Source organism: Oryzias melastigma, linkage group LG10, assembly GCF_002922805.2.
Source record: "Oryzias melastigma strain HK-1 linkage group LG10, ASM292280v2, whole genome shotgun sequence".
NCBI lineage: Eukaryota > Metazoa > Chordata > Actinopteri > Beloniformes > Adrianichthyidae > Oryzias > Oryzias melastigma.
Genome location: NC_050521.1, coordinates 15284679 through 15306778, shown reverse-complemented (window position 1 = coordinate 15306778; position 22100 = coordinate 15284679). Strand labels below are relative to the sequence as shown.

General features: G+C 37.9%; 3 protein-coding genes across 5 annotated transcripts in view; 1 reads left to right on the top strand and 2 right to left on the bottom strand.

Moving 5' to 3' along the window:
- Window positions 1–6239, bottom strand: part of pdgfrb (platelet-derived growth factor receptor, beta polypeptide) — a 28866-nt gene extending 22627 nt beyond the window's left edge. The window contains exon 1 of the mRNA XM_024283434.2: window positions 5672–6239. The gene's annotated coding sequence lies outside the window, so the exon portion shown is untranslated. The remainder of the gene's footprint in view (window positions 1–5671) is intronic.
- Window positions 6240–11603: 5364 nt separating this feature from the next.
- cdx1a (caudal type homeobox 1a) lies at window positions 11604–17372 on the top strand. Its single transcript, XM_024283436.2, has 3 exons — window positions 11604–12242; window positions 13482–13630; window positions 16819–17372. The coding sequence occupies exons 1-3, from the start codon at window positions 11891–11893 to the stop codon at window positions 17002–17004; spliced, it is 687 nt and encodes a 228-aa protein (XP_024139204.1). The 5' UTR covers window positions 11604–11890; the 3' UTR covers window positions 17005–17372.
- An 820-nt stretch (window positions 17373–18192) lies between these two features.
- LOC112153323 (T-cell surface antigen CD2) overlaps window positions 18193–22100 on the bottom strand; it is a 9623-nt gene continuing 5715 nt past the window's right edge. Inside the window, exons 3-7 of one of the 3 annotated variants that reach the window (XM_024283438.2) lie at window positions 21439–21657; window positions 21031–21288; window positions 20750–20959; window positions 20518–20619; window positions 18193–20444 (exon numbers count right to left, since the gene is read on the bottom strand). In XM_024283438.2, the coding sequence (XP_024139206.1) occupies window positions 20263–20444; window positions 20518–20619; window positions 20750–20959; window positions 21031–21288; window positions 21439–21657 (971 nt within the window). In that variant the 3' untranslated portion in view covers window positions 18193–20262. Of the gene's footprint in view, window positions 20448–20517; window positions 20620–20749; window positions 20960–21030; window positions 21289–21438; window positions 21658–22100 lie in introns of all 3 variants that reach the window. The other 2 variants (XM_024283437.2, XM_024283439.2) reach the window with 2 other exon arrangements.

Genomic DNA, 22100 nt, shown 5'->3' with positions numbered 1-22100 from the left:
ATCCTGTATCCTGCTATGGTAGCCTTCAAGAGAAATCAAGTAAAGAAAGGTCTGTTCACAGCAAATACATCTACTGTAAGGAAAAACTGACTTGCAAATGAATTTCTTAAGGATTCCCAAACATATAAAATAAATAAATGTGATAAAAAGGCAGAAAAAAGATTTTATTCATGTAATTCTGACGAATTGTGATCACTGAATCTCTATATATCGCAAAAACTGAATCTTAAGAAAATAAAGACATTTGTTTAAAATATCTAAATAATAGCAGTTTTAGAAATCATGTATTACGTACACACCGGACAAATGACACAAGTTCAAGAGTGCACTACATGTGTTTTTAGCCCATAGTGTTCACACTGGACAAGCAGTGAGGGGATTCTTCTTCTTCTTCTTTTTCTATTTCTACTGTTTACTTACCCATCTCACAAATCTTGCTCCAGACTTTTTCTTCCAATGCTCTATTCTGACATATCCTAGAATTCTGTCACGGTCTGTCAGATCTGTTTTGTTTCTCCTCATTGTGTTTTCTGTGCAGGTGGGGTGTGGCTTCTCCTGGAAGGCTCCGCCCTCTTAGAGTAGTGCACAGCTGCCTGCACTTGGCGTTGTGTTGTTTGAGCTCTATTGACATGTTTCTGTTTCAGCACTTCTTGCTCCATTTAGTCAAGCTGACTTTGAGATTTTTTTATGTTTGTGGATTCTTCCTACCTAGAGTGGCGCTTTTTGTAGTAATTATAGTTCCTCACTCTAGCTTACCGTCTTATCTTGGATCTGAGTTATCCTGATACTTGTGACAGATTCCGGCCAGGCACACACTGTAATTTTTTATTTATACTCCATGATCAATTTTCAAACAGTTGGCACTTTGGTGAATTAAACGGGACGCCATCCATAGGTCAATACGAAATACGAGTTCCTGATTGGTCAGTGTTCAACATGGTGTAATTAAAAATGCATGTTCAGTGGTCCCATGTTTTATATGCAGATCCCAAAAACTTGCGTAGCTACACATGAACGCAAAAGTTGAACGTTGTCAAGGGAGATGTGAACAGAGATTTGATGACTAACATTTTTGAATCCTTGGTAAGCTCATTAATCTTACCTTGTTTGCCAAATAATTTAGAATATTTAAAGAAAATCTTTCAAAGGTGTGAGAATCTTTGACTTATTTCTCTGTTTTTGTAGTTTATCTATTATATTTTTACCTTGTCTATATATGTGACTTTTATTAAATTTTAACGCTAACTGAAAAAAATGTACTTTTCCCTTCTTTCTGATGCTGCAAAAGTCTTTTAAAAGCAGGACATTATTTTCTTGTTTTAGTTTTAGGCCTCCTCTACGATTGTGTATCACCATTTCCAGTGTGTTTTTATTGGAGAAAGTGTTCAAGAGCAGAGAAATATCTGATGGAGACACAAAGTTCCTGCAGGAAATTTGCTTTGTGTTTAAGATCTCAATAAAAGTGATTTCAAAAAAACAAAACACAATCAAACTGCATTTGATTGCATTTAAATTTCTAAGTTTTATACTTGTTTTTGATTTAAAAGATAGAATTTCCAGATAACAATGGTGACAAAACAGTTAAAAACATCTATGTCTCTGTTTTGTTTTGGTAAGCTGAATTACTCCTCGTCTCTGTTCGTTGACAGCTGGACCGTGCCTCGGCACCCCCATGAACAAGATGAGGCGGTGGGGGTAAGAACGGAAGAAACAACTTCGCAATCAAAGCATAAACATTTACACTTAATACATGCCTGCTTTTAACGTAAAAAAAAAGCAGCACTTGCTGTCTTTTGTTTCTGTTTTCCTCCATGTTAAAAGCCTAGGCTTTAACCAGCCGGATTCCAGAATATTCAGCCACAACAATGCAGAGCCTCTCTGAACAAAACAAGAGCGGTTTCTCTCACGGCTGACCTCATTTCATGCCATAACCACTGCAGAAACCACCTTTAATGCTGTTGTAACTTTGTGCTTCTGCTGGGTTTCACATCAAACTTCAAATGATCCTAATGTGTTTGGGAAGCAGCGAGGACAGGCACGCGAGGGAGCAGGAGGCCCCCTCAACCTCCCCTCTAAACAATGTATATGAAAATGACTCAATAGAAATGACTGTGATGTTGGGTTTTAACATGTTTTTTAGAGCTTTTAAAAGCACCAACCTCAGTGACACAACAAAAAGCACAAAAACTGGAAGCTAAACCTCATTCAGACCTCGTCCAGTAAATTACACTTTTCTGGAGCGAGACAACAAGCTGGAAAAGCTATTAATCACAGAGCAGCTTTTCTTACGAAAACACAGACAGACTTGCTGAATTTCTTACCACATGATCAATCAGCAAGAAGTAAACTGCTTTCTGTTTGTTTAACTACCATCACATCTGCTTCCTGGACTCTGCAGAAGTTTTTGATCAAGTTAGACCAACATTATCCATACCAATATAAACATTGCATCTTTATCTTTACACCGTTTTCTATACTTCTTTATTCAATCACTTTTAGTGCTTAAGTATGTTTGAGCTGTTTTAAAGATCCACTCTAATGAAAATTGTTTTTTTTTGTGAGTTTTTGCTTGATGATAAATGACTTATATAAAGAAAACTTTGCTTAAAATTTGATTTCTGAGTATTTTTTCATTCAGTTTATTACAAATCAGGAGCATACAAAAAAGAAAATTTGGAAAAAGCTTGTTGTTCTGACGCAGTAGCTACCACTTAATTCACACGCTTCCTGCTTTGCTCCACTCTGATGCATCCATAAAGACAAATAGATTCATGTACGTCTTTGTTTTCCTCTGGGATCTGGATCAAAACTGCCATTTTTGTTGCACCAGTCATGTTAGGTTGGGGTTATGAGGGCTGTAAGCTAGTGGGCGAACATGTTAACACGTGGATGATGGGAATTAGGGGTGGGCTTATGCTACTGCTCCTGCTGCTTTGCAGAAGGCATGTCCCAGAGATCAACACGGGTTTTTTATTTTTTGCAAAAACAGCATAATCCTAATTAAAAGACCACTGGGAATGCTTTTAAAGTAGATCAAAAGATGATCGGCGTGAGACTTTAAATTACAGCAGTATCTATACATTGATTTTGGGATATATGTATTTTGGAAAATGTGCTACCTTTTCAAATTTTGTTTAAATTTTACGATTTTCACATATAAGTAAGCAGAAAATGTTCTCAAAACAGATTCTATTTGAACTTTTTTGACCTCAAAATACTTTTTTTAAGGCTAGAGGGTCAGCACATGTCCTAAAGCAAGAAGAAAAAAAGAGAATGCAATAAAATAAATGTCTCCTCAATGAGTGGTCCAGCAGGAGTGACTCTGCTTCCTGACTGAGATGAGATGCAGCTGCCTGTCAGCTCTGCTGTGTGGGTGAGAGGGAGCAAAGGAATGAACCAGGAGGAGGCCAGATGGAAAGGCAGCCAAACAAGATGCTTCACTTCAACAACAATAAGTTGATGTAGTTCTTAATTCAAGACCCGAGCTCATCCCCTGATAGAGAAACAGCTCAGCTAAGAAATACCAATGAGAGAGAGAAAGCGTATAATCTTTTATAAAAGCTCATGTGATGAGACGTCCAACTGCTTCAGGCAAGTCTTTCAGCTCCCTCTGCTCGAAGGGCAGTCTGGGGAACAGAGGATAAATCACAGCCACAAAACCAGCCCAGCTGATGTCCAATGTTGCTGCAGAGCTCAGACTGTTACATGTCGGCGCTGCGGAGCACATGTGAGCCGAATGGGACTGCTGGCATGTTTTTATGCATGGTCATAATGCGAAACACATTTTCCCACTGCGGCTGGCATGCAGAGAGCCAGGAAACAGCTGATGACAAAGGATTAGGCCCCGGCTAGTAGGGAAGGAGCTGGCTGGATTGCACAGCATCAGGGCTGCTCTGCATACCAGCAGCCTGACACACAGGGAGGAAAACCCCGGCTGCCCAGAAAAAGAGTTTAAACTATGTAAAAAAAATAGTCAGACAGTTGTTTTATAAGTTAGTTTCAGGAAAATGTTGGCAACAGATGACAAATGATGAAAACAAGCTGTAAGAAAATAGTTAGACACTGCTTGAAATGAAAGCGTCTGGTCAGAATATAATAAAACCAGCAAAACACAAACTGCCGCATCATGAGGAAGAGATGGAAAAACATCAATAATGCGATTACAACTGATGCCAAATTAGATCTTTTCATTCCATAGCTGGACTTTCAGGTGCAGAACACATGCTGAACTCCGCTCACACTAGCTGCGTTTCCATTACACTTTTGCGCAAAACTTTTTCGAAATTTCTAGAATTTCGATAAAACAATGTTTCGAAAAAACAGCGTTTCCATTAACCCATGATTATGCGAAAAACTCGAAGTAATTCCCGCGATAAGTCATTAAAAAAACGTGACGACGGATTTAAACACTATTTTCATGTGCAGTAGATACATTCACATTTCTGCCACGGAGCTAGCTCTCATCCTTCCCATTCAGAGAAGACGTCTACGTCTGATCCGAGCCTTGAAGCGGCAGGCTCCTTAAACGCGGGAGCGACGTAGAGTCAAACAGTTTTGGGAAATCGTGGTTGAAGAATTCACCGAAGAGCTGTGGATTCAGCATTTTTGCATGACACGCTCAACTTTTGATGAGCTGTGCGGTGCCCAAGGCAGCCAGTTGCTGTGAAAAAGCGCATTTGACCAGCTTTTCCTGCTTCCTGTCCGAAACGCCATATCCGGTTAATGGTCACGTGACTCGTTTGTTTCGAAAAAAGTGTTTCCATTACAGTTTTTCGAAAAACTACTGTTTCGATACGGCCCAAATACCACCTCCTCTAAGCGCAAAAACTTTATTTCGAAAAAGGCGAGTTTTTTCGAAATTGTGGTGTTTCCATTAGGATAATTTAATATCGAAATTCCGTTTTTCGAAATTTCAGAGTTAATGGAAACACGACTACTGTAACAGTGCAACTCAGTCGTAAAAACTTCTTCTGAGTTCCCTTGAAATTGCTGTTGGCCCACAAGTGACATCAAGATGTGTTTCAGTTTGAGCGGCAAGAATGAATCCCTGCAGTAAAAAAGAGGAAGCGGGTGACAGTGACGGATGCCAGGTCTGATATCAGCTTTTCTGTGTGGCTGTGCAGAGAAGATTGATTCGGTTAGGGCCATTCACAAGGGAGGACCATCAGTTCACTCGGGGTGACTGAAGAGGGCTGTATAAACAAGCTCTTTAGCAGTAATGCACAAAGTGGTGTGCATACAAACAAGCAGAGATGTAAAGCCCCGTGTGTGTCTGTGTGTGTGCCTGTCAGAAACCGTGGGATGCAGTGTCAAGCGATTTTTTTTTCTTTTCTTAGTGAGAAGATAAACATACTTCAGGTTGTTGGTTGTAAAGAGTAGAAAGGTGTCTGTGTGCAGAGATGCGGACCGGCGCTTTGTTGATGTTTGAACAGTTTGCAAACACTCTGACACATTGTAGTGCTTGTGTGTACACATTTAAACATGCGGGCAGCAAACAGAACCAGCACAGAGGCTCAACAAATATCCAACGAACAAACTGACTGGAAGTCAACCTGCTTCATGAAAGAAACTCAAATGGAGCTAAAATCAGGATCTTCTCTGTTACAGAACTTTTTCCTTTCTGCTGAGAATAAGTTCAACCCTTCAGTGAGGGATAATTGATGCTTCTTACCTTCAGAGCTGTTCTGGAGGCACTGATGAGTTCCCCTCCCTGTTCAAGAAAGTTGCCGGCAAGCGCAAGAAAAAAATTGAAGCTGCTTGTCTCCACAGGCGCTGCTGCTTCAAATGCTCAGATCCCTCAGATGTCCAGAGTCTGAGGTTAATCTCTGCTGTCCCAGGAGTCTGTTGAGAGGAGGCGCTGCTCTGAGCCTGGCTGTTTGTTTAGTCAAATCACAGCACCATGGGGGTGTCTCTCCTCTTTCAAACAAAGCTTGCCCAGCACTCAGAAAGAGTGGTGTAAGTTTAAAAAAAAAGAAAAAAAAGTTCCCGATGGAGACATGCAGACACCAACCCCTTCCCTGAGCAGCGTCAGTGGTCCGGCCCAGCTGGAGCTGAGTGAGCGGAGAGAGGAGGGAGCTGGAGGAGTGAACAAAGAAAAAAAAAAAAAAAAAGGAATAGAAGCAAGTTTGGGGAAAACGAGGAGACAAAGACGTCCAAAAGCTCCAAAACACTGAACGAGTTCTGCTTGTTGTTCTTAGGTAACAGCTCAGAGATCCCAAGCTGGAGCGATTTGTTTATGAATGGAGAGGCTGTAGGTGAACTGAGACCGTCTCTATTGGCAACAGCAATCTGGACCGCGTCAAACCCTTCCATGAAACAACAAACACAGTGAAAACCAGGAGAAAGAGTGAGAGAAAAAACAAGTTCTGGCAGAACTCATAGTGCTTTAGAAGCAGACATTGAAGCTTCAGTTTCTCAGAAGCTGAAAAAGTAGCTAAAGACTCAACATGAGTTCATCTATTCAGATTTTTCACACTTTTCCCCCGTTTGTTCACGTGTGCCACATGAAATAAGTCAGCATCTCCCTCTGCCTGCACCCCTTCTGCCTCCTCTCCCTGCTCTTTCATCCCGGCTTCTTTCAAAGACATGCATGTCCTAAATGCTGGCTCGCTTCCTAATTTTATTCTTTCCCAGGATATGAAGGGATGAACCCCACCGCTGACAAAGTCTCTTTCCCCTAACAAGCAACTGGGGGAAGGACAGACGGGTGGAGGGGAGGGAACAGGGGCCAAACTGAACAGCAATGTGGTCTCCTCTAATTGTGCCAGTAAATCTAAAAGCCGTGCAAGAAATAATTAGAGAGTGAGTGCAACCCCAGTTATTAGATAGGAGGGGAGCAACACCACACAGGACAGTCTCTATTTGAATTTTTTAGACATGTAATTAACAGTTACCATTGATCAATTCAGATGAATATAATAATATGCGTTGTAAGGCAAAAAACTCAAAAAAAAAATGTACCATTGAGTCACATTGAATGTTCTGTGTAAACATCCTGCACCAACATGCAGCACAAAACAGGAAACTGAATCTATGGACATTTTTTTTTTTTTTTTGCATTTGATTATCTTGTCCAATTTTAGCATGTTGTTGCCATGGAATGCTACAGCAAGGCCACAAAGAGGTTGTTTATTGCTCTATATGTGGCAGCCGTGCTTAGTGATCCCCTTCACCGAGTGGAGTCCAAAATATTCAGCCACAACAATGCAGAGTCTATCTGAACAAGTAACGAGTGGTTTCTCTGCTGCGCTCACAGCCAGAGAACTGCGAAGCTACGGACACACAGCGTGTTGAATAACTAGAAAAGCGAGAGTTCTTAAACGCGCGTTTAGCCCATGGTGTTCACACTGGACAAGCAGGGAGGGGCTTCTTCTTTGCTTATTTGTGACTGTTTACAAACGCATGTCTGCCATCTACAGTTCGAAGAAACTTGCTGTGAAAGTTAAAGTGGTGCAAATCTTGCTCCAGGCTGTTTCATTCACAGCTCTATTACAATATATGAGACTTCATTTTGGATGGACACAAATAGCAATTATTAATTTCTTCCCCATGATCAATTTTCAAATGGCTCCATCCAAAAGTCGTTACCAAGTCCCTGATTGGTCAAAATTCTATTTTGGGGCAACATGTTTGTACATAAAGCTCGAAAACAGTAATGTGTTTGTTTTTAAATCTCTAAATTAGTGTTCTTGTTTTAATATTGAACTTATTTTAGATTTTACTGTCTTTTAAATTGTTTAAATTGTTTTAAATTGTAAATTTTAAATTGTTTTGACTTTTCTACTGTTGTTTTTATTGTTTGTAGATTTAACTGTACAGTGACTTTGGTCATTTTAAAGCACCAGATAAATAAACAAACTGTTACTATAACTTTTCTTGTGAGTGGACAGTTTCAGACTATTTTAATCCCATGCGTATATTGATGCTAGAATCTCTTACTGTTGAACAGTCCATGTTCGTTCACACCAGGTGAACCACACCAGGGTTCCCTTGCAAATAAAACTAAATGCTCGGCAGGTCAGAGTTTGCTTGTTCAGATCGCCTCAGATTTTTCAGGTGAGTTATCACACCTGTCAAATAAAGCAAGTTGTTTGAAGAAATGGTGCAAACCAAACTGAGCCAAAACTTATTTTTGATCAAATTGAACCTCCAAAAACCCAATTTGAGCTAACCCTCTACACTGGTAGTCATGGGGCTCCAGTTAAGCAAAATTAACTATGGTGGTAACTCAAGTTCATGGATGTGGACACCAAGGTTTAAGAGGTCAAAGTGAATAAATTCATATAATAACTTTGTATTTTCACACTTAAACTTTCAGTGTAAAGAAGAAGTTAAAATCTGGGTAATCTGTTACGTGTTGCAGCAAGTTTTAGACAGTTTTGCAAGAGAACAGTAGAACTATAGATGTTGACTTATTTAATCTGTAACCCAAAAGCAGAGTTTGCAAGAGATGAACATGGGCTTGTTTTTTTTTTTTTGGTTTGTGTTTTATTTTCTGTATAAATAAACCAGTTTCTGTGTGTTGTCTCCCACCTCCAACTAATTTATAGCTAATCTTGATAACATTTTCTGCGTCACAGTATTTAGTTTTCAAAATGGCGGAAAGTTGTTTATGTGGAAAATATTTCATCTGTTTGCTTTTGTAAAGACACAACTGCTATTGCTCCAAAACAAATAGAAACTCCAAAAAAGGAAACAAAACAAAGCGAAAGGAAATGAAAACCCATCAAGAGGTTAATCTGTAGTTCAGTAAAGGCAATTCAGTTAAAGATAAAGAACCAGAAGCTTTGATGATTTCACTTTTTGATATTTTATTGAACTGAAACGTGCAAAGCCGTTGTGTTTTTCTAAATTTAGAAACTGGAACATTAGACATTAGATCATATTTCTTAAGGTAAATAAATACGTGATTTGCTAAACATTAAAAATAAAAATTAAAAATGGTTTCAAAAGGTTCCTATACAAGTCTGACACATTTACAGTAAAAGAACAATCACAAACAAGACAGAAGGTTGTCATTTTCTCTATTCTTCTAAACTTTAATATGAATTACTTTGTACATCCTGCTCTGTTTCAACTGGATGTGAACCGAAGGATTGTTGAATAATGTAATAGCTCACTGAGTGAAATAATGTGGACTTTTATGACCCGGCTCAGCTTCGTTGTTGTTCATTGCCTACAAACTAATGAACAAAAGACTCTTGAAGGCAAATTTGTCCAGACCTCAAACAGGTTGAAGCATCAGGACAGATTTTAAAGCTCAGATCAATCGCAACAAATCACACCAGTCCACAGATGGAACGACTCGTCAGTTTCTCTTCTGCCTGCATCCACTGCAGCAAAAATAGTGCTGACTCAAAGCAAAGACTGCAACATTACTCTTAGTGTTCAACCATCCTTGCAGCTTCAATTTTGGTTCATTTGCAGTTTTATGATAAATAAATTGCTTCATATATTAGATTTAGACTTGCAGAACTGTTAAACTGTATTTTCTGTGTTATTCCCCTTATTTTGTATAATTTTTGAAAGCTACAACAACTCAGGACTTTATTTTTGTCTATACTTGATTGAATTTATTGTTTTTTTGAACATTTACTCCCATGCACCTACAATGCAAGCCCACTTTTTGTCCATTTATTTGTTGTATCTTACCTTTTGATGTTTTTTCTTTTAAATATTTATTACAAAACATCTCTCGTTTGCTTTAATTTACTAAAAAAAAGAACGAAGGACAGAAAGAAATGAGTACTCTTTGTAACTTTGCCTTTTTCATTATAAAAAAACACAAACATTTGTAGTTTTAAAAGCTTTTTTTTACTTTTCTAATAAAATAAAGTTAAGAGTTTGTGCTCTTGTTGCTTAATATTTGCCAATATTTTTTTTAACCTTTACATGTATTAGTTAAGCCTACACTTCTAACCAAAGTAACATACAAATGAAGTACATAACAAAAACATAGACAGAGTCTACACAAACTAAGTTAAACTACCTCAACTGCAAGAGTCAACAAACAGTGCATTGAGTTTTCTTTTTTAATTTAAATATGTAAAAAACTAAAAGTCAATCTCTACTTTTATTGAAGGTTGATGTTTAGTTTTTAGCTAATTAAGAATTACACATGCAGCAGCATTTTGGATAATTCGAGAAGACCCGATTCTGTTAGAAGAACATTCCACCAATTCGGTTAAAAAATGAGACGCATCTGCATCTATCCTCCTGATAATGAGGAGGTCTGCATGGCAAAGAAAAGATAGAAATATTTTGTTCTAAAAATTTAGGTGAATCATTAAAGACTCACTTTGAATATGCAATACGAAAAGAAAATCCCATGTTAACAGTTAAATTGGGTAAGTTGGAGTTTTTACCTTTAATTAGGCTGTTCACCTGTTTTTTTCACAGCATAGATGCAGAATGACACTGTCTTTTCAGAAAAGACAAGTGGTGCATCATCAGCAAAAAAATAAAAAATAAATGAAGTCACAAAAAAAAACCTAATGAAAGAGAATGATGGAGCTGAAAGTTGTGGTATATTTTCTACCCGCTGGTTTTTCTGAGTGTCCATTATCTTTGTCCGTCCAGCTTTAGATGATGGACGATATAACAGTGATGTTAAGCTGCACTTTATTCAGTGTTCAGGCCACTACCACTTTCATGCCCATTAGCTACTTCTTGCTAACAGCTAATGCAGTTGTGATGCTGGTCTGATATAGTGGAAAAATTAATATTTTATGAATATTTCTTTGCTTCAGAAATACATTCACTTATACGCAGGCTTAGTGACTTGAACATAAACATCATCAGCAGTATGGACATTAGGCTATGTAACTAAAAACACATAGCTGTGTTTTAATGACAGGAAAAGAGCTCAATGAAGACACACCACTTCAACCTCACTTAAGAACCTCTCCTCATTTATCCAGTTAGAGTCCCAGCCAATAAGAAGCTCAAGAAGTTATGTCATCCTTAGCAGAATGTTAGAACATATACATTTAAAAAAGTCGATTTTTTAAAACATCACACCTCTTTAACTAAAGGCAGTTCCCAGCTCTCTGCTGACCTCGTGTGGATATTTGAAGTATTGCGATAAACATTTGTTCTGATAAATTTCTCCATTAAAAAAAATAAATGTATTATTTAAATTATATGATTTGTAAAAAATGTACAATAAATTGCGCAACATTTTATATTAAATTATTGCTTGATTAATGTAATTTATTAAAAAAAACATTTTGTATTATAAATTTTGTATTGACTAAATTGCTTGTCACAAAACAAATCATGCAAGCAGTATTATTACAGTTGAAAAAGTTGACTTAGTTTAATAGAAATGCATTTTATTTGGAATCAAATCAATTCAAGTTTTATTTTTTTTATTTAATGTTGGTAAAATGAATCTTTCTCCACAAGGAACTATAACTATTTTTAAGGTGTAATCTAATTGTGTGTTTTGCAACACAACACACTTACGCAGGTTGTTATAGATTTGTCCTAAAGTGAAGGGGATTTGAAGGACAATTATTGAGGAAAAAAAATCATCCAGCCCATTTTTTATATTTATCTTTGTGTATAATCTAGTATCCAAGGTGCAAATCGGTTTGCATAAGTTGGTATCAAGTCTTCAGTTTTATCAGAGTGGTGCGTGAGGGCAGGTGAGGTGGGGTAAGGTCATTGACCTGCCGGCTCAAATGGGACTCAGGTGAAGCGTGACGTCACGCTGATACTTTTGAACTCCTTGGCAGTAAATCCATAAAGGTGTGTTGTTAGTGAGCAGGTAGCCCGGCAGTCACAAGCTTTAACCTGAAACCGAAGGGGAGAAAAAACACAAGGCCACATCATGCTCCAGCGGCTCTGATTCTCCATCCCTGCCTGGAACCACGACGAGGATAGCGGCATGTACCCCAACTCCCAGTCGGTGAGACACCCGGCTCAGACGCTGACGCTGAACAGTCAGTACATCCCGCCTGCGTATGACTTCACCGGGTACCACCACCACCACCACGTCCCGGGAGTCATTGACCCGACCACGAGCGCCTGGAACCCCGCGTACGCACACAGGGAGGAGTACCCCTACAGCTTCCCGGGGTCCAGCCCCAGCGCCCTGCAGGCCAGCTTCACCTCCCAGGAGCTGGGGGGCGCGCCCTCGCCCGCTGGAGGGGGCTCCATCACCCCCTACAACTTCTTATGTGCGCAGGAGCCCTTCAGCTCCAGGAGATCACCTGAGGCCATCAGGCACAGCGCGTCAGGTAAGAAGAAATTTCTCCCTTTGACTTTATGAATACAGTAAAACTATGCATATTGAATGAAAAATTAAAAGAATGTGGTAGAAGATAATGCTTATTAAACCCAACCATTTGTCTTTAATTAATTATTACTCCAAGATATCAACTTCTTCCTAATAAGAATATTAATACTCCAAAGGGGAAAATAACTCAAGTCTGTAGTTAAAAAGGGAGACACTTTTTCTCTGGGTTATTTTAACACAGAAAAAGTGGAAAAACTCAGGAAAAAAAGTATAAAACCACTATAACCCAAATAAGTAGTCAAAAAAGTAATAAAATATTTCTCAACACTAAGAAATCAAGAAATAGCCACTCAGAATAAAGCCAAAAAAGCAATAAAATTAAACGTAATGACCAAAAAAATAACAATTTAAGTGAATACTATAAATGGCTGATTATGATTAGAGTTTTCTTACATTTTTCCTTTTTATCTTTGGTTTTAAAATGCTGTATGTTTGGCTCCTGAACAAGAGTCAATTTTAAAAGCATGCACTTATATGTATGGGGCTCATCATATCTGATGCATTATTAAATTTAAACACAAATGTTTCTAACAAGACTGAGTGCTGTTGGAAATGCGACACGCTAAAGCTCATTTTCCTAGACAGCAGTTGGACATTCATAAAGCTGCTCTTTCCAACAGCATGTTTAAAAAAATGCAAATCTAATAGTGGAGGCCGCTCATTCTGAGCTCTCCCCACCCCTCTCTGTCTACTGGGTGGGTGCACAGCGATGACAAACCGGATAGATAACGCTGGCAGCTCAGGGAGTCTGCAGAAGGTAAACCGAATGTCTAAAGACAAGCCCTCATCTTTGTGTGTGCGTGCTTTGCCTTGATCGATGCAGTCACGTGGTCAAACCTTAAAATCGATGACTGTCACGGTGAGTATGCGTACTTGAACATTTGTGTCAATGAATAAGCTGCCTGAGTAAACACCTATGTCAACAGCACTCAACGTGATAAGGAGAAGCACTGTTGCAATGCACAGGAGAGTCTTTACCTCAGTTAAATTTAGCGTGATTGATAGAGCTAATGAGGAATTAAGTGGCGCCTGAACTTGAACATGGCACCAGACATATTTCCTCAACTGCAGGTGACTCATAAAGGCCTGTTTGCAGCACAGGAAGCTAATAAGTTTATTTGATCATTCAAACTTAGATTGTTTTTCATTCTAATTGTATTTATTTGTTATTGTAATGCAGGAGGGAAGACTCGGACTAAAGACAAGTACAGGGTGGTGTACACGGACCACCAACGGCTGGAGCTGGAGAAAGAGTTTCAGTATAACCGCTACATCACCATGAGGAGGAAATCAGAACTGTCGCTGGCCCTCAGCCTCTCTGAGAGACAGGTGAGAGGACGTGCAGGAAGTAGGAAGGCAATTATTTAAAAAAAATGGAGCAGGACAATAAAACATACATTTAGATAAGATAGAAACCAATTGGACTTGACTATACCCAAATGAAAGTAAGAAAAATGTTGCTTTTTTAATAAAATACTTTTTTTCTATTAATGCTTTCAGAACAAAGTAGATTACAAAATAACTTTAAACCACAGCTTATAGACTTCCTGTCTGTAAAGTTGCTTATGTGTTGTCAGACAACCACAATGCAAACTGTGTTTGTACTTCAGCTGGAAATTAATTTTTTTTCTCAGACAAAAACTTCCTCTTTTTAACCATTCTTCACATTTACCATCTTCCCACCAGATCTGTTCCTTATAGTTTTAGTTCTCTCATTTTGTTATCTTAAAATGAAACTTGTTCCTCTATTTAATGGTGAATGTAACAAGTGCACCATACAGATAAAAGTACAAAATATATATAAATACTACCGACATAAGAATATATATTTGTTAAATTGAGTAATTTCTGCTAAAACATAGTTATACTGTTTGTTAACATGTTTTAACTAAATTCACGAAAGACCACAGTTTCTCATTTCTTGTATAAGAAAGGGAAATATAAAAAGGACTTAACCAGATGTTAACCTCACACCGTTTAAGTAAAGGGGAAGTTAAAAGCGATTACACACACATTTTTCTCATTGCACGGCTCAAAAGCCAGCATGGATGATGGATGCCACAGACTGGCAACCCCAAAAAGGATTCAGAAAGGGTTCAGAAAAGACCGATGGTTTATTTACCAAGGCTATGTATCTTGCCCATCTTTGTGGGAACCAATATTACTTGAACTCACAACTGAATATTGAAACAGCCTATGCTGTGAGCCTCATGAGATCTATTTAAAAAAAAAAGACTCATTTAAATTCAGGAGGAAACAATGGCACCAACCGTTACTTAAAAACACAGGAAGTGAGAAACAACAAGCCAGTAGCTCCGTGAAAGATTGGGGGTATTTCGAAATAAAAACCAGAAGAAGAATTTAACACATCAATTTATCTCCCAAAGTCATCCATCCATCTATATATTCATTTTCTAAATCTGTTTAATCCCTTTGGGGGTCACTGGGATGTTGGAGCCTATCCTAGCTACTGTTGGACAAAGAAAAAACAATATTGTTATGGCCGCAGTAGTTATGCAAGAGTGCCCTGGTTCAAGCTCCGGCTGGAGGACCTGAAACAGAAACACCAACTGGGCACCCTTCTGTGTGGAGTTTGCATGTTCTCTCCGTGCATGTGAGGGTTTTCTCCAGGGACTCTAGCTTCCTCCCACTGTCCAAAAAACATGTAGTTAAGTAGCTACTTTAAATTGCCCCTAAGTGTGAATGGGTGTAGGATTGAGGCCCTGCAACAGACTGGTGACCTGTGCCTTTGCACATCAGTATCCGGGTTAGAATCTGGGACCCCCATGACCACAATAGGGACAGTTAGGAAGATGAAATAATGAATGAATTTTGATCTGCTGTAAAAGTGTTCCTAGTATTAAGTTTTTAGCCAAAAAAGGTAGTTTTCTACGAGTTGAGGAGAGGACGGTTAGCGCGAAAGATAGCCTACAACCTGAAGCTAACATTAGTGGTGCAACAAGAAAGTCGAGCAAAATCAGAGTAATACAGTCGTTCAGTTTTGAGCCAGATGCCAGCTGAGATGAGGAAAATAAAGACGTAGATGGATCTATTTGTCTGCAAGTGAATGCATTCGAATGGAGGGAGACTTTGCAAAAGTTTGGATGCTGAGCTCTAGGAGGATATCATGAAATGGACATTACCCTCAAGCAGCAAAAGGTGGTACCTTAGAGGTCAAGGCATCTTTCTTCCAGATAGGAAAGGCTTAAGAAAAGCATGGTATATGCCAATTAAAAAATTAAAAAAAACATTGTGTAAGTTCTTTCACTTCCTAATTGTATCTGAGGACTTGCTATTGTTCAAAATTACAGTAGTACTTTCATAATTGTTTTGCTTTACATGACTCCTGAATTATTTTCAATTATTTTCATCACAATACATATACGGGCTGGTTAGCGCTGTTGCCTCACAGCGAGAAGGCCCCGGCTCGAATCCCGGCTGGGACCTTTCTGTGTGGAGTTTGCATGTTCTCCCCGTGCATGCGTGGGTTTTCACCGGGGACTCCGGCTTCCTCCCACCGTCCAAAAACATGTGTCATAGGTTGATTGGTGACTCTGAATTGCCCCTAGGTGTGAATGTGAGAGTGAATGTGTGATTGAGGCCCTGAGACAGACTGGCGACCTGTCCAGGGTAAACCCCGCCTTCACCCTTCAGTAGCCAGGATAGGCTCCGGCACCCCCGCGACCCCGAAAGGCAAGAAGATGAATGAATGAACAATACATATAGAGGAAATACATTACATGGGTGACTGTTGCCATGCAAAGCATTCAGTGTTTAGATAAAAGGAAAGATTTCTGACAAATGACCATTATTATTACTGTTTCTTTTTTAGTAAAGTGAAACCCAGCTGTGGATTATTATAAAATTAAACCAGGTGAGATTATGACAGGCGAGAAATGACAGAACCTGAAAGCAGAACATGCAGCGCAAAAACATAACTGAAAACAGATTTAATAGGAAAATTTGTACACAAGCCGAAAAAAGATTCATTTTGTGGTATTTATTTTTATCTGGTAACATTCCAATGTCTTACTGCTTTAAATAAGTACATTTTAAGATGTAAATGTGCTGTAATATGAGAGTTACTGAACCTGTAAAATGAATTAAAAATGTGGTCATACTTTTCTCTTGTAATAAGTACTGATCATGACATATTTGTAAACTTACCTGCACCATTACTTTTCTATGGATACAATAGTTATTTATATTTAAGTTCAGTGTTTGGATTATTGTTCTTTATTATTATTATTTGTTTCTACAAAAACAACAATTTGGAGGGTTTGGAAATATTTTATTTTATTTTGCAAAAAATATTGTTTTCAGTCAGTTTTAAGCTATTAAAACACAAGCACAACAAGTCAGTGAGTGCAGATGTTCACAAAAACAACAAAAAAAACACAGTTCCTTTTTCCTAAAATAACCAAAGAGGAACCTATAGATCAAGGGTTATTGGGCAAATTCTAAATAATCTCTTCATCGCCATGTTCTCGTCATCCCGTCATGTCTGTGTGCTTCAGGTGAAGATCTGGTTCCAGAACAGACGAGCCAAAGAGAGGAAGATTACCAGGAAAAAGCTGCAGCATTCCCAGCAGGCCTCAACGACGACCCCGACTCCACCAGTGATGGGGGGACACTCCGATGCCCACGCGGCCCCCAGTCCCAGCAGCAATATGCTGTCAGACATCAAATCTGAGGAATACTAGATGGATTTGGCAAAACTGAACAGTTTCTGATCATGTAAATAGTGTTTTGTTGTTCTAAGTTCACCAGAAAACGAATCTTTTAACACCAACATGGTGCCATGATGCTGCACTGACGACTCTTCCAAAGCAGAGCATTACAGTTTTTGGTTTCAAGCAAATTCTTAACAGATGTGACCTTTATTGTTTTCAAGTTTTATTTCTGTTTTCTATGAACATGTTGGAATTCACTATCTTTGGATTTTATTTTGCACTTTTCCTTGCTCCTTCTGCAAACAACTTACGCAGTAATGATCCAGTCTTAAACCTGAGATTTTTTTAGGTTCAAACTGAGCTGGAGAGCTGAAATAAACCTTAAAAAACGAACGGTTCTTGTTTTTTAAAGCTCTTTTCTATTATTTTGATTATTGAATACATGTAAATTAAAACATATAATCCAGTAATTTAAGCAAACAATAATATTTTATGAAAAATATTTTTTAAGTTTTAGGAGACAAGTTATATCTGTCGCAATATTAAATTAGAGTATCTTCTATTTGGGAACAAAAACCTCACAATTTAGCAACATCCTGAAAGCCACGCAACATTGCTCAACCGCGTAGCATGTGATGGTCCGCTGAATGTCTACATCAGTCTTGTCACAAGCCTTTACATGTAATTTTAGTGAAAAAGAGGAGATCCCCTGTCGTTGCGGTCCCCTTCTGCTCACTCAGTGTGGACTCAAGATGAAGCAAGGGCAAAAAACATTAGCCGGTGGGTGTGTTTGCAACACTTATAGAAACGGAAAGAGGAACCAGACAGTGCAAAGTAAGCTGTGAAAAACAAGCTGAAATTGTGCTTAAAAAAGTTAACATGAAAGTGGAAAAAAGATATTTCCTTTTTTTTAATAAATAAAATTTCCAACTTTAAACAATTCCTGCTTCATGAAGACTGATCAGTACCTTAAAAGATGTTTTCTTCTGTCTTCTCTGAAAGTTTGTTGAGATTCAGTTTGCCTCAAACCTCACTTAGTGAGAGTTCTTAGTAACCTCAGACCACTAATGGAAAATTACCCTCCAGTCACCTAAAGAGTCCTAACATCCACTTATGTGAGGATTAAAAGAGATTATAGCCTAGAAGGATCACAGATTATGATTTAAAATGGCAAAATATTTAGATTAAGAGCTGCATTATTTCATATTACCACCAAAATGTGAGTTGAAAACATTTTATTGAATGCTTTACAGAGTGAAAGAAGCCAAATAAAATACATTATTTACATTCTTTCATCTTACTTTTCACAAGTTGTTTTAACAGAATACCGTTTCCATTTGAAAAGCAAACTCATGACCCTGCTCTGTAGTTTAACAGCTTTGGCAAAGCACGACCACGTCACATGAAAGCATCGCATATGTGGTAAAATATCACCAGGCTTTTACAAGACAAGAATAAATGTTTGATTGTAACTTAGCCTTGTTGGGGTGCAACGGCTGCTCAGGATTTCTGGCTTCTCGCTCAAATTTTAAAGCACAAATGCGCAAAAAAAGGGTTGTCGTTTCACTCAACGTGAAGAACTGAAGACTGGATCTCTGAAAAAGGCCTCGACTAGTTAAGTCAGGACGATCCAACGAAGCTGCCGACCATAAATGTATTTTATGGCGCTGTATTGCTGTTAAAATTTAACTGCAAACTATCACGCCAACCGTCTTCAGTAACCTTTGTTTAGAAATGAGTCAACCCAGTAAACATGTGATTCTGCATAGCAGAACGCAAAAAAAGTCTTATATCTACTAAATAAAAATCATAAATATCTTTAAATACTCAAACGTTACATAGAAAGCACATTTTATACAAGCTTCAGAGCCCCTGCGTGTTTCAGAGAAATGTTTTTGGATAGATAACCATTTTACTTTTTTTTTCTTCTATCTTTAACCCATTTGTATTTCTAATGAGATATTTGCACAACCAGAATAGTCTTCCGCATAAACAGGTTCAATAAAATTAGTTACATTTTTCAACATGACAGGAAATTTGATTGGTGGGACTTCCTTTTACTCAGAAAACATTACAAGATGCACTAAACATATCTTGGTTGTTTTTGGTGGTGTTGGTGCCAGGTCTAAGATTATACTGTGGTTTTGACATTCACTTTATGAGTTAAAATGTAATAGTTTATATGCCGTTTTACAAGATGGCATGGGTCTTTAAGGTAGATCATTACAGGGACGAGAAGTGAAGACTCAAAGATTTTATTTGCTAAAATTTGAATCTGGAGGGAACATTTTCTGACGTGTGCTGCATATTTTAATAGTTTGATCTTAGCAAATGAGTCGATCAAAAAAGCTTGTCAAAAAAAAGAAATATTAAATGTATTTGTTTATTTGACTTTTTGCAAGCTACATATACAAAAATCTTCCCATTTTATGTTTTAACTTGGAAAATGTGCATTGTATAGTTAAAAAAATTAACGTATTAGACATGATCTAATCTCTCTTATCAGCCAACAGTTTCCAAAGGAAGCCGCAAAGACTAAAATAGAAAACTTGATGCATGTTAGAAGATCAAAACACAGCAACCCCTCTTAATCATTTGTTTTTTTCACTCAACATAAAGCTGCACAATTGTAGATCAGTATTGTTTTCTGCTTACTACCTCCTAACATAAAAAAAGAGTTTGTAAGAAACACAGCCTCCTTCAAAAAGATAGTTCTCCTCCTCAGTCAATCGATTTCTGTGCTCACTGCTGCCAATAGTGAATATATTAAATTAACTCAATGTTTTTTTTTAAGAATTTACTAATACTGTGGTTGCAGCATAAATTATTTTGAGATCCGTTTAATATGAAACAAAGCCTATGTTCAGAGGAACAAGCGAAAGAGAGGATTTTAACGTGTCAAAAACCGTTCATATTAAATGAGGAGAAAAAAATGCCAGTAGAGTGTTATTTAAGTGCAAGCAATGCAACTAGTTTTCTTTTATTGTATTGAAAAACACTAAAAGAAAAGCTTTAAATATACAAATAAGGTGGAATTTTTTGTGTTAAATAGAAACTAGTTAAATTGGATTAGAGAAATCCTAAATAAAAAAACATGTCACTTCTGCTTTTTTGTGCAATATATGTACAAACAAAAACAAAAATCCTCTGAGAGCACAAAAATGTAAAATCTACAAGCAACAAAAGACAATATATATATATTTACATTAAATTCCTCCATAAAAAGATCTCGTTTTGCCTGTCCTCTGCTGCAGCAGTGCAGTTCTTTTTACCCGCTCAGGTCATCTATTATTTCCGGACCTTTGCGTAGACGCACTCATCTGCCGGCGTCTCCGTGTGCTGAGGTCGCTCCCTGAACTTGACCTGGCCGTACTCCACATCCGCGTCCTGGCAAGGCCTTTGCTTCTGTTTTTTGCTCTGCTGCTTCACAACCCTGACATCAGCGTAGATCAGCTCATGCTCACCTCTCTCTGCTGAAGAACACACATGCATATTATATATAGACATATGTAGAATCAGGTATCTAAAGATAAAAATAAATACCTTTTACGATTGGTTTTTTCTTCCTTTTACAAATGATAACAATTCCAACTAGTAAGAAGAATAATAGAGCTGACAGAACTCCACCCAGAATGGGAAGATGTGCTGTTGAAGAAAGAAATGGTGCAAACATGCGGGTTAGAGTCATAAAAAAAAATCATTTTTGTTTGTTGAAGAAATAAAAACACAAGAGGAACTTCATAAATCCACTGCAGCAGAGAAATATTTCACTTACAAATGTACCAAGGCGCCTCTTTGCATGGACTCACAGTTTGATTGCAGGTTGTGTTAAAAGGGGAGGTTGTTAGAGACCCTGACTCCTTACCCGGAGAGCTGTGCTCTGTTGGTGAGACTGTTGTTGGTGAGAGACACAGAGTGTTGCTTTCCTTGAACACCCACTTTGATATCTCTGTCCCATTAAATGTGCAGTTTATATAAATGAAACCTATGAGAAAACGAAGAACATGATGTTCAGAGAAATCATAACTTTCAAAAGTTCATAGTGTTCTAACTCACCACAGGTACGGATGTTTGTCTCATTAGAAACAGAACTGACGTGGTTCCAGACAGAACAGACCAGACGTCCAGAGACGTGTTGTTTCAAAGTGATGATGTTTGTCTGCTCGTTTCCAGAAAGAAGCTCAGCTTCTGTCAGTGACTTTCCATTCAGAGTCCACCTGTACTGAGGACTGTCCCCTCCCTCAGAGGAGCAGGACACCTTCATCTCTCCCTGAGACAAACACTCAGAGACCAGAGAGACGGAGGACACAGGAGCTGAGAAGAACACACACCTTTATTTAGGATCTTTATGATGAAGAGCAGAGATGATGACAAGAAGCACAAACTATGACACATATTGTGGAGATTTTGTTTTATAATTTTATAATTTTCTGTTAAAACATCAGCTGATAAAAACATATTTACCTTGAACTGATAACTGAAGAGAGTGGATTGCTGTCTGTTTTCCATTTGTATCAAATGTTCCAAGTTTATATTCATCACTGTCATTCCTACTCAGATTGTTGATCCAAAATGTCCAATTAGAGGGAATAAATGAATATCTGTTGTTTATTATAGAATCAGGTTGTTTATCTTTTCCTCCAGACATTACAATAGTGTTCTGCTTGAACAACTGGTATCTATGTATTTCTGAGAAGTTGATCATCAGCTGGATAGAAACAGATCCTCCCAAAGCTCCATAACACTGAGTTCTATTTTGTCTGACATCACAGTTGGTCATCACACCTGGAAGTTTTTAATATTAAGAAAGAAAAATTAAAGTATTTCACATTATACAAAATAATGTCACAGCATTGTAATAAATAAATATAATTAGAAGCATAAACAGATTTCATGTCTGTTAGAGTGTAACCTTTTCTAGTTCGTGTTTGCTTCTGTTGACTGCTACATTCAAATAAAAAAAACTCTATAAAGCAAACATCAAATCATAACACTGCATACATATTTTTCCCTTTAATGATTAATAAATGAATTCCGACTTTATGACAGCTAGTATTTTGGTCAAGAAAGGTCCTGAAAGAATTTGTACTCACATGATTTTAATTACATCTTATATACACATTTTG

Excerpts from the sequence above, each read along its gene's own strand:
- cdx1a (XM_024283436.2), top strand. The coding sequence starts at position 11,891 with ATGTACCCCAACTCCCAGTCGGTGAGACACCCGGCTCAGACGCTGACG. Across the intron at positions 12,243-13,481 it reads CATCAGGCACAGCGCGTCAG|GAGGGAAGACTCGGACTAAA; the intron begins GTAAGAAGAAAT and ends ATTGTAATGCAG. Across the intron at positions 13,631-16,818 it reads TCAGCCTCTCTGAGAGACAG|GTGAAGATCTGGTTCCAGAA; the intron begins GTGAGAGGACGT and ends TGTGTGCTTCAG.